General features: G+C 42.9%; 1 protein-coding gene across 3 annotated transcripts in view; it reads right to left on the bottom strand.

Moving 5' to 3' along the window:
- Window positions 1-14708, bottom strand: part of gabrb3 (gamma-aminobutyric acid type A receptor subunit beta3) — a 729956-nt gene that overhangs the window by 17651 nt on the left and 697597 nt on the right. For all 3 annotated transcript variants that reach the window (XM_063054508.1, XM_063054507.1, XM_063054506.1), the window contains one exon: window positions 12045-12289. In XM_063054508.1, coding sequence (XP_062910578.1) covers window positions 12045-12289 — 245 coding nt within the window. The remainder of the gene's footprint in view (window positions 1-12044; window positions 12290-14708) is intronic.

Raw genomic sequence — 14708 nt, forward strand, 5'->3', positions numbered from 1 at the left:
AAATGACAATAAACGAGGACTGAGTGTCCTCATAATCTAATCTAATCTAATGCTGCCTCACCTGCTGAGTTCCTCCAGTATGTTTGTTGCTTCGGATTCTAGCATTTAGAGTCTCTTGTGTCTCATCATGTTATCTATAATCATGAGTTCAAATCCCACCATATCAACTAAGGAATTTAAAATGTTTAAAAAGTTTGTATCAAATAATGGTGAGAGATAGTATTTAAATCTCATATGTTTCACTGTGTTTAGTCTGTCTAACCTGGATGAGGATCAACATTTCACTGAAATGTAGTTGACTATTAGTTGCCCTCTGAAATGAGTGGGAAAATCCTTCAGTTCATAAACAAGTAGCAATGGACAATTACCATTGGCCTTCACAGGGAGGTCCATGTACGTACAGAAAAGAGATTTGATTATTCTTACTTTGGAGTTTCAATAGGTTAGTAGATCCAATGAACAATGGAGATACAATCCATAAAGATAAAGAGGTCCTGCAGATGCAGGCAATCTTGAATACAACGCATTTTTCATTAATTGGTTACATCTTTGCAGTAATTTCTAATACTGATTCAGGTGTTGGAGATGTTAAAAGGAACATAGAACATAGAAATCTACAGCACATTACAGGCCCTTCAGCCCACAATGTCATGCCGACCACGTAGTATTTGTTAGTAAAGATAGAGAGACGCTATTAACCCCCGGAGGCCTGCAAATCAGTAGAATTTTCAAGCCCACAAAGCTGTGAAGGCTCAGTCATTGAATATATACAAGGCTGGAATGGCTGGCTGCTTTCACTATAGGGAGTCGAGGATTACTTTGTACCGGCGGGAAAGTCAAGTTGAGGCTAAGATCTTATTGAATGGCAAAACAGGCTTAAGAGACCATAAGGCCTAATCCTGCTTCTACTTTGTCTGCTTTTAAGTAGGTGGAAATCGATATAAGCTGGTCAGAGATGATGTCAGGAACTAGCTTCACGCACAATGGCACAATGTGAAAATCTAACTAGTTAAAAATTTCCAAGGTTGGCGAATTTTCAATGAGTAATAACATTAAAGATTACAGAACCAAGTTGGCTCAGTGGATTTTAGACATCTACCTGTTATAATCTAATTGAATAACAAACGCTTGAGGGATAATTGGACTTGTGCTGTTCTTGTTTTCTATTTAGCTGCTGTCAAACCTCAGAAACATTGTTCCTGTTTTCAAATATACTTGTGCTATTTGATCACATTTTACATTTACATTTTTACATTGAAAATTAAAACCTCACATGGTTCAATATAAAGAAAGGAAATTAAATGTCCAAATGAATGGTCTTAAATTCGATTCACTCCTTAGAGTCATAAATCACAGAAACAGGCACTTTAGCTCATCAAATTTGCATCGACCATCTAACACCCAATTACTCTAGCGCAACAAACAATCTGCTGGAGCAACTCAGCAGGTCAAACAACAAACTCCTGCTGAGTTTCTCTAACAGATTGTTTGTTGCTCCAGATTTCAGCATCTGCAGTTTCTTTTGTCTCCATTGGACCCAATTACTCAAATTCTTTCCACATTCTGTACAACTCCTCACCAGATTCTGCCACTCACCCTACACACTAGGAATAATTCAGTGACCAATTAACCTACCAGCCCAGATATTTTATGCATCTAAGAGGAAACCCAAACGGTCACAGGGAAAACCGGGCAAGTGTTAGGATGTATTGTGGAATTATGGTATTTATATATATAGGCATCCATTAGTCTCATGAGACCATGGATTTGCGCCTTGGAAGGTTTCCAGGGCGCAGGCCTGGGCAAAGTTGTATGGAAGACCAGCAGTTGCCCATGCTGAAAGTCTCCCCTCTCCATGCAACCAATGTTGTCCAAGGGAAGGGCATTAGGACCCATACAGCTTGGCACCGGTGTCGTCGCAGAGCAATGTGTGGTTAAGTGCCTTGCTCAAGGACACACAACGCTGCCTCAGCCAAGGCTTGAACTAGCAACCTTCAAATCACTAGACGAACGCCTTAACCGCTTGGCCAAGTGCCAACACTGTGGTATATAGCAAATATTAATTTCAACAGCAACCAGACTTCAGACCTGAACATGGATTGTAGATTGAGTTTAAAATGCAGACCTGAACAATGACGCTCTTGGAGCTGCAGGCAGGAGTCGATTGCAAACAAACAAGCGCTCCATTGACCTGCGATGCCTGCTTATGCACAAATGCAGCCCAAAGTCAGTGGGGATTAACATTCATTTTGGGAGTCTGGAGTGTTGGTGTGAAGATCGAGGTGTTTGAAAATTATTTGCAATTCAAAGGAAGCACTGTAGACACATTGTAACTATAGAATCTTCCTGCTATCACCTCTGATCTTTAGCATATAAAAGGGTCATGTAATATTGGGTCAGGGAGGCCTCTGCTTCCAAAAGTGTCTCCAGTCTAATGCCTGCTTGTTTGCTGAATGAAGACTTTTATATACACCAGCTTCAGTGTCTGTCTGGTGATTTCATTCACATTCACAATACAAACTCCTCACTGATAGCACCCAAGGTTAGATTGAACCTGGAGCAGTAAGGCAGTAGTTTTTCCAGTGGCTTAATTCTACCACTAAAAATGAAGATAACTTGAGATTCGAGTGCCAGTAATTGGTTGCACCATCAGGTACTAATTCTCTCCAGGCAGGAGAAGGAAAACAATTGCTTCGTTGATGCATGGGCTGAGCAGAAGGATCTCAAAACCTATGGATTTTCAAATCAATACATCCACAGAACATCCTAGCCTCTCGTCAGATCACTGTAGCCTGCATGTTATTTCACACCGTCACCCCAATTCCTGTGGATTCATGGCCCCAGAACTAAAATCTTCACCCTTGCAGGAATAATCTCCAGTCCCTCTTTTGCAAATCTTTCCTCAAGATAACAAAGAAAGAGACTTGCATCTTTACAGCATATTATTTACCCTCAGGGCTTTGCAGCCAATGGCTACCTCTGAATTGTAATTTGTGAATTGCAGTGGACAGTTTGCGTTCAGCAAGCTCCCTCACTGTGTTCAAAGTAAATTTATTAATGAAAGTACATGCTGTATATGTCATGAGGTTCATTTTCTTTCAGGCATTCACAGTAGGTACAAAGAAACAAGTTAATGAATTAATGGATTAACAAACAACAAACTAAACACAAACACAGACGCACAACCAACCAGTGTGCAAAAGACAACAAGTTGTGCAAATACAAAAAGAGAAACAAAATAATAATAATAATAAATAAATAATAAATAATATTGGTAACGTGGCCCTTGGAGTCCTTGAAAGTGAGTCCATAGGTTGTGGAATCAGTTCAGAGTTGAGGTGAGTGAAGCTATCCACTCTAGTTCATGAGCCTGATGGTTGAAAGGTAATAACTGTCCCTGAACCTAATAGTGTGGGACCTAAGGCTTCTACAGCTCCTTCCTGATGGCAGCAGTGATTCCAAGTTTCAAAGTACATTTATTATCAAAGTATGTATACAGGATACAACTCTGAGAGTCGTCCTCCCGTAGGCAGCCATGAAATAAACACCATGGAACCCCTTCAAGAGGATATCGAACACCCAACATGTGATAAAAGATCAAATTGCGCCAATGGCAAAAAGCAAGTGAACAACACATAGAATACCAAATATCAAACTGGAAGTCCAGTAGTGTTCAGCTTAGTTCAGTTCAGCGCTATGCAGCTAGCCCAATGCAGGTCTCAGAGCCAATCCTTGCCGAAGCACCCCAAACCACACCGATCACCCTGATCAAACTGCTCAGAAACACCAAAAAAAGGTAACGTGAATCCAGAACAAAATGCAACATGAGCCTCAATTTCCCCCAAAATGAGTCCACAGCCTCGCCGAACAATCTTTGCAAAGTGGACCCCAAGTCTCCTGCACCTTCCTCCGACAGGGAGAGAAAGACTGGCCAAACGCAGGCAGACAATGCTGAACCACCAGTCCTCTGCTCCCACCCTTGCCGACTTCAGCGTTGCTCAACCCCTTAATCGGGGAGAAGCAATGGAGCCAATCATGGGCTTGGGCCACACATTCATTCTCAACCTCACCAGACTCCCTCAGAGACAGCAAAGTGCCAGAACACTCAATCGGTCCAAAAACATACCATCAAAATGTAAATCAACACACATCAAAGTTGCTGGTGAACGCAGCAGGCCAGGCAGCATCTCTAGGAAGAGGTGCAGTCGACGTTTCGGGCCGAGACCCTTTGTCAGGACTAACTGAAAGAAGAGCTAGTAAGAGAATCTCACCAGTAAGAGATGCTGCCTGGCCTGCTGAGTTCACCAGCAACTTTTGTGTGTGTTGCTTGAAATTCCAGCATCTGCAGATTTCCTCGTGTTTGCAGTACTAAAATGTAAATCACAGGTTCCAATTACACGCAGCCTAGTAGTAGACCCACATTTGAAAGAAGTAAAGTAAGTAGTTTTGTGAACTGGCTGCAAGTCATCACCATTGGGGAGATTGGTTTTATTTTAATATCTCATCCTATTGACACCTTTGACAAAGCCGCACTCCCTCAATACTGCACCGGAAGATTGGCTTAGATCACTGCTTATGGTCTTACACAAAGAACTGAATGCATAACTTTCTGATATTAGGACAAGAGTGCTACCAGCTGAAGCATGTGTGATAACATACCCTAAGTTAATCTCAACTGTTTGTCATAGCCTGCTTCTTCAGCAAACCAACGATATATTTGCACGAGCATTGATAGTTGTGCCTTCAACTGTCTAGTCACTAAGGCCTCAAATTCCCTCTCAAAATCATTCTATTTTCCATTCATTTCTCCAGTTCTGACTTAAAACTCAGCTGTTGGTCTCAGGTTATGGTCACCGTTCCTGCCACAATCTCTTTGCAAGCCAGTTTCATATAACAGGACTCAACTTTGAATAAAACCAGGCCCACTAACTTCCTCATGCAGATTCTCCTTCATGTACACTCACTGGCCACTTTATTAGGTACACGTGTACACCAGGTCATTCCTGCTCGTTAATATAAACATCCAATCAGCCAATCATGTGGTAGTGACTCAATGCACTAAAGCACGCAGACATGATCAGGAGGTTCAGTTGTTCAGACCGAACAACAGCAAGGGGGAAGAAATGTGATCAAAGTGACTTTGACCATACAATGATTATTGGTGCTAGAAAGGGTGTTTTGAGAAGGTTAGGGACTGCTGACCTCCTGGGATTTGCAGGCACAACTGTCTCCAGAGTTTACAGAGAATGGTGCAAAAAAGCAAAACATCCAGTGAGCAGCAGTTCTGTGGGGGAGAACACCTCATTAATGAGCGAGGTCAAAGGAGAATGGCCAGATTGGTTCATGGTGACAGTAACTCAAATAACAAATGACAACAGTGACATGCAGAAGAGCATCTCTGAATGCACAACACATCGAATCTTGAAGTGGATGGGCTACTGCAGCGGAATACCACTAATATACACTCAGTGGCCACTTTATTAGGTACAGGGGGTACCTAATAAAATGGCCACTGAATGTAAAAGTAAACGTAGGGAAGAATATTCGATTAAGGCAATGTCAGCTTAGATAACACCTCCAATGGAAGGTGATGTTTAGTACTACCTGAATCCTTCAAAAGCATTCAAGCTCTGTAATCACAGCCATTTAACAACCATTTTATCCTGCTTAAATTATGTACAAAACAAATTTCATTTTAAAGGATGGTTGTAATATATAAAATCACTCTAAGGTCACAGTGTAAAATGAAGATTTTTCAGATGCACCAGTGTGTGGTTGACAAGATCTCAGTAGTAGAGCTCTGCCTTTTGCTAATTCTGGCATGGGAGAGGGTCCAGAGGAGAAGGATCCCTGGAATGAAACGGGTTAACATACAGAGAGCATTAGATGGCTCTGGGCCTGTACTCACTTAAGTTTAGAATGAGGGGTTTATCTCATTGAAAACTGTTAAATATTGAAAGTCCTAGATAGAATGCATGTGGTGAGGATGTTCCCTTTAGTGGGGCGGGGGGCACAGCCTCAGAATAGAAGGGCAACTGCTTTAGAACACAGATGAGGAGGAATTTGTTTAGCCTGGGTGTGGTGTATCTGTGGAATTCATTACCACAGACGGCTGTGGTGGCCAAGACATTGGGTATATTTAAAGTAGAGGGTGATAGGTTCTTGATTAGTAAGGGTGTCAATGGTTATGGGGAGAAGACAGGAGAATAGGTTGATAATAAATCAGCCATGATGGAAAATAGCCTAATTCTGCTCCTATATCTTATGGTCTAAAAGTGCTTAACCTCTGTCATACTTCCAGTTAAATTAACAATCCTGCCTTATCACATGATATTGATATTAGTAATCACATGTTCCCCTTTGTCTTGAAAAGTTTGTTTTTACTTCTGAGTTTCCTTAAATTATTGATCGATTAGGATACAGTGCGGAATATTCCCTTCGAGGCTCACTGTCCAGTAGCCCCCTATTTAACTCTAGCCTAATCACGGGACAATTTACAATGACCAATTAACCTATTAACTGGTGGGTGTCTGGACTGTGGGAGGAAACCGGGTCACCCGGAGGAAACCCACGCAGTCATGGGGAGAACATTCAAGCTCCTTACAGATAGTGGCAGGAAATTAACCCAGGTCGCTGGTACTGTAAAGCATTGTGCTAACCACTACACTACAGTGCTGCCATATTTACCATATTTGCAGATTTGAAATTCAGAGGTTATAGGACAAAATAAAGATTTGATACAGGCAGCATGTCTTTACTTAGATAAGTGTCCCAAAACTGCTCACAGTACTCCAAGTGCAGTCTGTCCAAAGCCTTATAAAGCCTCAGGACTATCTCCTTGCTTTTCATATTCTAGTCCTCTCTAAATGTATGCTAGGGAAGGCAAACCTGGCGAACAACTCAACCAGCAAGTTAACCTTGAGGGAATCTTACATGAGATTCCCTAGTCCCTTTGCACCTCTGATGTCTGAATTTACTGAGATGTGGAAATGATCTTACACTTACCTGAAGTGTATGGATCCCAGATTGATGGTCTCCAAATTGTAAACCGGCAATTCAGATTAAAGCACAAAAGCAGGCCCTTTGCCACAACTCGTCCATGCCAACCAAGATGCCCATCTAAGCTCATCTCATTTGCCATTATTTGGCCCTTGTTCCCTAAGGTTTTCCTGTCCATGCACCTTCGAAGTGTTATTTGAATGTCATTACTGTACTTGCTTCGACCACTTCCTCAGGCAGCTCGTTCCATATATGCCCCACACTCTGTGATAAACTTGCTCCTCAGGTTTCTTTTAGAACACACAACAGTACAGAATAGGAATGGCCCTATGACCCATAATGTTGGGAACTAATTAAGCTGGTGACATAAAATCCCTTCTGCCTGTAAATGGTTCAAATCCCCTCGTTCTCTGCGTATCCATGTGCCTATCTAAGAGCCTCATAAACACCTCAGTTACATCTGCCTCCATAAATGCATCCACTGCCATCTCAGACACCACATTCCAGGCACCTTCCTCTCTCTATTAAAAAAAAAATGTGCCCTGAACACCTCCTTTGAAACTTGGCCCATTCTAGAAATGTATGTCCCGAGAATAAAACTTTTCGTTCTGGAATAAGGGTACCATCCGTCCATCGATGTATGTCACAACCTTACAACATCTCTATCAAGTCTTTTCACAGCTTCTGCCATTCCAGAGAAAAGAACTCTGCTTTGTCTAACATCTCCTTATAGTACATGCCCTTTACTCCAGGCTACACCCCAGTAAACCTCTTCTGCACCCTGTCCATGTCCCTACATTCTTCTTATCATGGGGTGACCAGAGTAGAATGCAATACTCCAGATGAAGCCTAAACAGTAAAGAGATGAATGGTCTTCAGCAAGGCAGTAGTGACCCTTTGGAATTCCTCAGCTGCAGAGAATATTCAAGTCAGCAGTAGTTTTTCTGATGTTAAAAGAATCAAGGGAAATGGGGTCAGTGCAGTAATTCATTGGCCAATCAGTCAGTCATTGAGGTCACATCATTCTCCACTCCCCAACAACCCAGCTTTCACTTAGTCTCACCTATCAACTGCCAGCTTGTGGTCCTAACCCTCCCCCATCTTCTTATTCTGGTCTCTGTCCTCTTCATTTTCAGTCCTGATGAAGGGTCTCAGCCTGAAGCATTTATTCCTCTTAAATATTTAACCTTTCTACCAAACCCTACGACCTTTTGTTGCCATCTCACCCAAACTGAGAGAGAAATCTATGGAGGGTTATAAACAATCAGTGTTTATTAGTCTGCTCCAAGAGAACCACAGCCTTGTCATGGTTTGGAGACTCGTATGCCTCAATGACCTGGACAGCTATGTTGGCTGGAGTCAGGGCTTTATGCTTTGGCTCTTGGTAGGGTCACCCATGCCAAGCAGGTCAAGAGGTAGAGGGCAGACTAAGAGTGGTCCACTGGTCCTCCAAGTTCAGGAGTTCATCTTAAGGCTACCAACCCCAACTGGTAAAATAAAATTGTAACAGAAACAGCAATGAAGAATCCTTCTACATCTGTGTGAAACCGTATTCCTGAGTCTCTACCCAGGACTTGCATGACTGACAGGAGTGAAAACCGAGCTACTGACATGATGAGGGAAGCCCTGAACATCACCAGAGATGGAAGACCTTCATTGCTACCCTGAACAGCAGCTTCATTGCTACCCTGAACAGCAGCAGCGTAATGGGCAGTAGAGAGCTTATTTGCCTAAATCATTGAGTATATTTAACCAAAGTCATTGGGTTACCAGAGACCACAAGTCATTGGGTATACAGTATTTAAAGTAGAGGTTGATAGGTTCTTAATTAGTAAGCCCATCAAAGGTTATGGGGAAAAGGCAGGAGAGGGAAACTAAATCAGCCATGAAAGAATGATGGAGCAGACTCGAGGGGCTGAATGGCCTAGTTCTGCTTCTATGGTCGTATAGTAATAAATAGTTACCTGGCTCAGCAGGCATGAATGCTTCCTCAGGGCATGTACAATCTAACTGATAATGTACTCTGGCTTGTACACCAATGGCCTGTGGCAAGGTCATGTTTAAACAGAGTCAGGCAAGATTACAGAGAGCGAAGAGACTGCAGAGACACATCACCCCATCAGAGGAGTTTGAATGTGCCGCAAGGTTCACACTTCTCTGCTGCATTGTTTACTATCCCACTCCCGCTGACACAAAGGAGAACCTATCACCTGGAGGTTGCATGTCTCAAGCAACGAGACTGATCTCCAATGAAAGATGGAGGAATTTAAGTAAACACAGTCTTAAAAAGTGAATCAGGAGGGACATTCAGCATATCTGTTACCCATAATATTGAGAACAATGAGCTGAATACGGGGAGGGAGAGGGAGAGAGGGAAAGAGGGAAAGAGGAGAGAGAGAGGAGAAAGAGAGGAGAGAGTGGAGAGAGAGAGAGAGGAGGGAGAGAGGAGAAAAAGGAGAGAGAGAGAGGAGAGAGGAAAGAGAGAGAGAGAGGAGGGAGAAAGTGAGTGTGTGTGAGAGAGAGAGCGAGATAGAGATAGATAGATAGATAAAGATAGAGACATGGAGATAGAACCAAGTGGATTGGTAGAATGGAAAAGAATACAAGGTACTACTAGAAATTATTCCTGATCTTCAACTGCCGTAGCCCATCTACTTAAAGATTTGACATGTTGTGCATTCAAAGATACTCTTCAGCAAACCACTGTTGTAACAGGTGGTTATTTGAGTTACTGTCACCTTCCTGCCAGCTTGAACCAGTCTGGCCACTCTCCTCCGACCTCTCTCATTTTCACCCACTAAACTCCTGCTCACTGGATTTTGTTTTTCGCACTATTTTCAGTCAACTCAAGAGACCGTTGTGCGTGAAAATCCCAGGAAAGCAGCAGTTTCTGAAATACTCAAACAATACTATTTGATACATTCCATGATCAAAGTCACTTAGATCATATTTCTTCCCCATTCTGTTGTTTGGTCTGAACAACAAATGAACCTTTTGACCAATGCCTGCATGCTCTCATGCATTGAGTTGCTGCCATATGATTGGCTGATTTTATATTATTTGCATCAACAAGCAGATTTAGAGCAGTACCTAATAAAGTGGCCACTAAGTATATCTGTATGCATGTATTTTTCTTATAAAGCTTTTGTTCAAAAATGTAATTAATTTCATCTTTTAAGCAAATATTTTTCTATTTTAATAGATCCCAGGCGATTTTGAATGCCTATGAACACCAAAGATGTTCAGTAATAGTGACAGCCTTCATAGCTGGGGAGTCTGAGGCTGGACCTCTCATTGGAGGGGGGAAGGGTTCTTTCAATGCTGTTTTGACAGCATACTGGAAGAAGCCCTGCAAAGCCATGAGCCTTGCAAAGTGCTTGGAGCTGTGCTCCCAGCAGAAGACTAACACAGAATCACTTTGGTCTAGACACAGTCACATAGCAGACTTGGAGCAGTGATCTTGGAGTATTGTTTAAAAACAAATACGATCAAGGTGGCAGAATCTAGTAAATTGGACTCAGAACACATACATACCCAGGAATGGGAGGGGCTAAATTTGAAGCGATGGTCCAAGTAGCCTTTGCTTCCTGAGTTTGTGAATCACCTGTTTTTCTTTCTTATCCTGATAGGCAGCAGGCCAATTCTGAACCATTCACCTTCTTTCTGACAGAACTGATATTCTCTGCAGCAGTTTATGTCTTTTGGAGTGTCGTCTTTTTAGCTTCCTCATGGTGATCCACATATTAAGAGGGCTGGTTCAAATTTCTGCTTCCAGAATAACATGAATGGCTTTAGACTGGCTGCTTCTTTAATAAGTTCCCTGAATTTCCTTCCCATTGAAGTCAAAAACCATGCGAGTCAGTTAAACATTGTCCATCTCCAGCAAATCCTTCTAGAGGACCACAAACTTGTTGTGGTTTGGAGACTTGCATGCCTCAATGACCTGGAGAGCTATGTTGGCTGGAGTCAGGGTTCTTGGTAGGGTCACTCATACCAAACAGGTCAAAGGGTGCGACCTCCTCTACATCGGTGAAACCCGACGCAGATTGGGGAACCGCTTCGTCCAGCACCTCCGCTCCGTGCGCCAAAACAGACAGGATCTCCCAGTGGCCACCCACTTCAACTCTGCTTCCCACTCCCATTCAGATATGTCCATACATGGCCTCCTCTACTGCCATGATGAGGCTAATCTCAGGTTGGAGGAGCAACACCTCATATACCCTCTAGGTAGTCTACAGCCCCTTGGTATGAACATAGAATTCTCCAACTTCTGGTAATTCCCTCCCCCTCCCTTCTATCCTTATGTCACTGTGCCCCCTCCCCCAGCTGCCTAATACCTCCCTCATGGTTCCGCCTCCTTCTACTACCCATTGTGTTTTCCCCTATTCCTCCTTCACCTTTCCTGCCTATCACCTCCCTGCCTCCCCTCCTCCACACCTTTATCTTTCCCCTTACTGGTTTTTCACCTGGAACCTACTAGTCTTCTCCTTCCCACCCTCCCCCCACCTTCTTTATAGGGCCTCTGCCCCTTCCCCCTACAGTCCTGACGAAGGGTTCTGGCCCGAAACGTCGACCAATCGTTTCCACGGATGCTGCCCGACCTGCTGAGCTTCTCCAGCGTTTGTGAGGTCAAAGGGTAGAGGCCAGTCTAAGAATTGTCTACTTGTCCTCTAGATTCAGGGGTTCAGCTCAGGGCTAACAAGCCTGACTGGTAAAACTAAATTGTTATGGAGACAGTAATGAAGAATCCTTCCACATCTGAGTGCTATGTAGATCCTGAGTCTCCACCTGGGACTTATGTGACTGACAGTAGTGAAAACCGAGAGGAGGCTACTGACATGATAAATGAAGCCTTGAATGCCACCAGAGATGGAGGATCTTCTTTGTTGCCCTAAATGCCAGCAGCAAAACGGGCAGTAATTATCTCCAGAAAATGCTAAGATTAAGCCTTAGATGTCAGACCTTCAGACGTACAACAATAACTCAATGAAAATTGACATTAAAACAACCGCCACATGGATCATGTATGGTTTAGGTTCTCTTACCCTATTGCCTTCATACTTAGGCCGACTGTGGTTTCCTTTCGTTGTCTTTTCTTGCAGCTTCTTCTGCATTTGTGGCCCTCTCCCAAAGAAGATGTAGTTGACAAACGCATACTCGAGCAAGGCCAAGAAAACAAACACAAAGCACCCCATCAGGTACAAGTCGATGGCCTTGACATAGGGGATCTTTGGAAGGGTCTCTCTCAGATGAGTATTGATGGTTGTCATAGTCAGCACAGTAGTGATTCCTATAGAGAATTACAAACAGGATTTAGCAATCTATGTGTTAATGAGGCGTGATGAGAATTGCCAAAATCTTTAAGAACCTTTGGGACATGAGATAGCAGAATTTAGAAAAGGAAGCATTGGAAAAAGATAAAATATAATTGGCATCCAAAAACACAAGATCAGAATCAGGTTTAATATTACTGACATTTGTCATGAAATTTGTTGCTTTGTGGGAGTATTAAAAATAGTATAACATAGAGTAAGGAATATATACACATAAATTAAATTAAACAAGTAGTGCAAAAAGAGAGCAAAAACAGTGAGTTTGTGTTCATGAGTTAGTTCATTGTCTATTCAGAAAACTGAGCGCTTGGGAAGCTGTTCACATTTCTTCTCATTTCCTACCCTTTAGGGTTTGAATTTGATTGAGATATAGCTCCTCAAAATAATGGTCATACTAAAATCTTGCCTGTTATTCTAATTTGTTATCATGTTTTGTGATGACATGGAAAAGTCCCTTTTGACTCACTGAGTCTATGCCAGTTCACAGATCAATCCTATTCCTGAATAATCTATTCTCCCTACAGCTCCTCCCAGATTCTACCACTCACCTACACATGAGGGACAAATGACAGTGGCCAATTGACCTTTCAACCTGCATGCCTTTTGGGATATGGGAGGAAACCAAAGGTCCCAGAGAATATAAGAACAAAAAAAAACATAAGAAGTAGGAGCAGAAGTATGGATCTGGCCATTCGAGCCTGCTTGCCATTCAATAAGATCATGGCTGGCCAGGCTGTGGACTCAGCTCCACCTGCCTGGTTTTCCCCCATAACCCTTAATTCCCCTGCTATGCAAAAATAGATCCAACTGTGGTTTAAGTATATTTAATGAGGTAGCCTTTACTGTCTCCCTGAGGAGAGAATTCCACAGATTCTCTACTCTCTGGGAAAAGCATTTTCTCCTTATCTCCATCCTAAATCTATTCCCCCAAATTTCGAGGCGATGTGCAGTAGTTCTAGTCTCACTTACCAGTGGAAACAACTTTTGTGCCTGTCTTATCTGTCCCTTTCATAAGTTCATGTTTCTCTAAGATTCTGTCTCATTTTTCTGAACTGCAGCAAGTATAATCCCAGGTGACCTCAATTTCTGAGTTCATAGAAACATCGAAAGCCTGCAGCACAATACAGGCCCTTCACTCACAAAGCTGTGCCGAACAAGTCCTTACTTTAGAAATTACCTAGGGCTACCCATAGCCTTCTATTTTTCTAAATTTCATGTACTTATCCAGGAGTCTTTTAAAAGACCCTATCGTATCTGCCTCCACCACCGTCGCCAGCAGCCCACTCCATGCACTCACCACTCTCTGCATAAAAATCCTACCCCTGCCATCTCCTCTGTACCTACTTCCAAGCACCTTAAACCTGTGTCCCCTTGTGGTAGCCATTTCAGCCCTGGGAAAAAGCCTCCAACTATCCACACAATCAATGCCTCTCATCACCTTATGCACCTCTATCAGGTCACCTCTCATTCTCCATCGCTCCAAGGAGAAAAGGCCAAATTCACTCAACATGTTCTCATAAGGCATGCTCCCCAATCCTGACAACATCCTTGTAAATCTCCTCTGCACCCTTTCTATGGTTTCCACATCCTTCCTGTAGTGAGGCGACCAGAACTGAGCACAGTACTCCAGGTGGATCTGACTAGGGTCCTATACAGCTGCTACAGTACCTCTCGGCTCCTAAACTCAATCCCATAATTGATGAAGGCCAATGCACCATATGCCTTCTTAACCACAGAGTCAACCTGTGTAGCAGCTTTGAGTGTCCTATGGACTCGGACCCCAAGATCCCTCTGATCCTCCACACTGCCAAGAGTCTTACCATTAATACTACATTCTGCCATCATATTTGACCTAGCAAAATGAACCACCTCACACTTATCTGAGTTGAACTCCTACTGCCAACATATTGTATGTGTTGCTTTGGATTTCCAGCATCAGCAGATTTTCTCGTGTTCTCAATTTCTCCTCATAAACTAACACCATCAACTCTGGAATCAACCTCCTCTGCACCACCTCCAAAGCTAGTATTATCTTTCCTGAAGAAAGAAGACCAGAAATGCAAACAGTACTCCAGGTGCAGCCTCCCAATATCCTGTACAGTTGCATCATAACCTCCCTATATGGTCACAAGGAGAACCTGTAAACTTCACACTTCACATAGATAACGCTGGAGGTCAGGATTGAACCTGGGTCTCTGTGAGGCAGCTGTGCCATCGTGCTATCAAAACCAAGCCTTTGGTGCATGTTAGCAGGAGTGAGGTATAACTGCTCACTGGATACTCAATCCTGTGCATTAACCGATACAACATAACACACTAGTAGGAAAAGGACTTGACAGTTGTTTTAGCTGCTCATGGACTTATTAGATGCAACTA

Source organism: Mobula hypostoma, chromosome 7 (assembly GCF_963921235.1).
Source record: "Mobula hypostoma chromosome 7, sMobHyp1.1, whole genome shotgun sequence".
Taxonomy (NCBI): Eukaryota; Metazoa; Chordata; class Chondrichthyes; order Myliobatiformes; family Myliobatidae; genus Mobula; species Mobula hypostoma.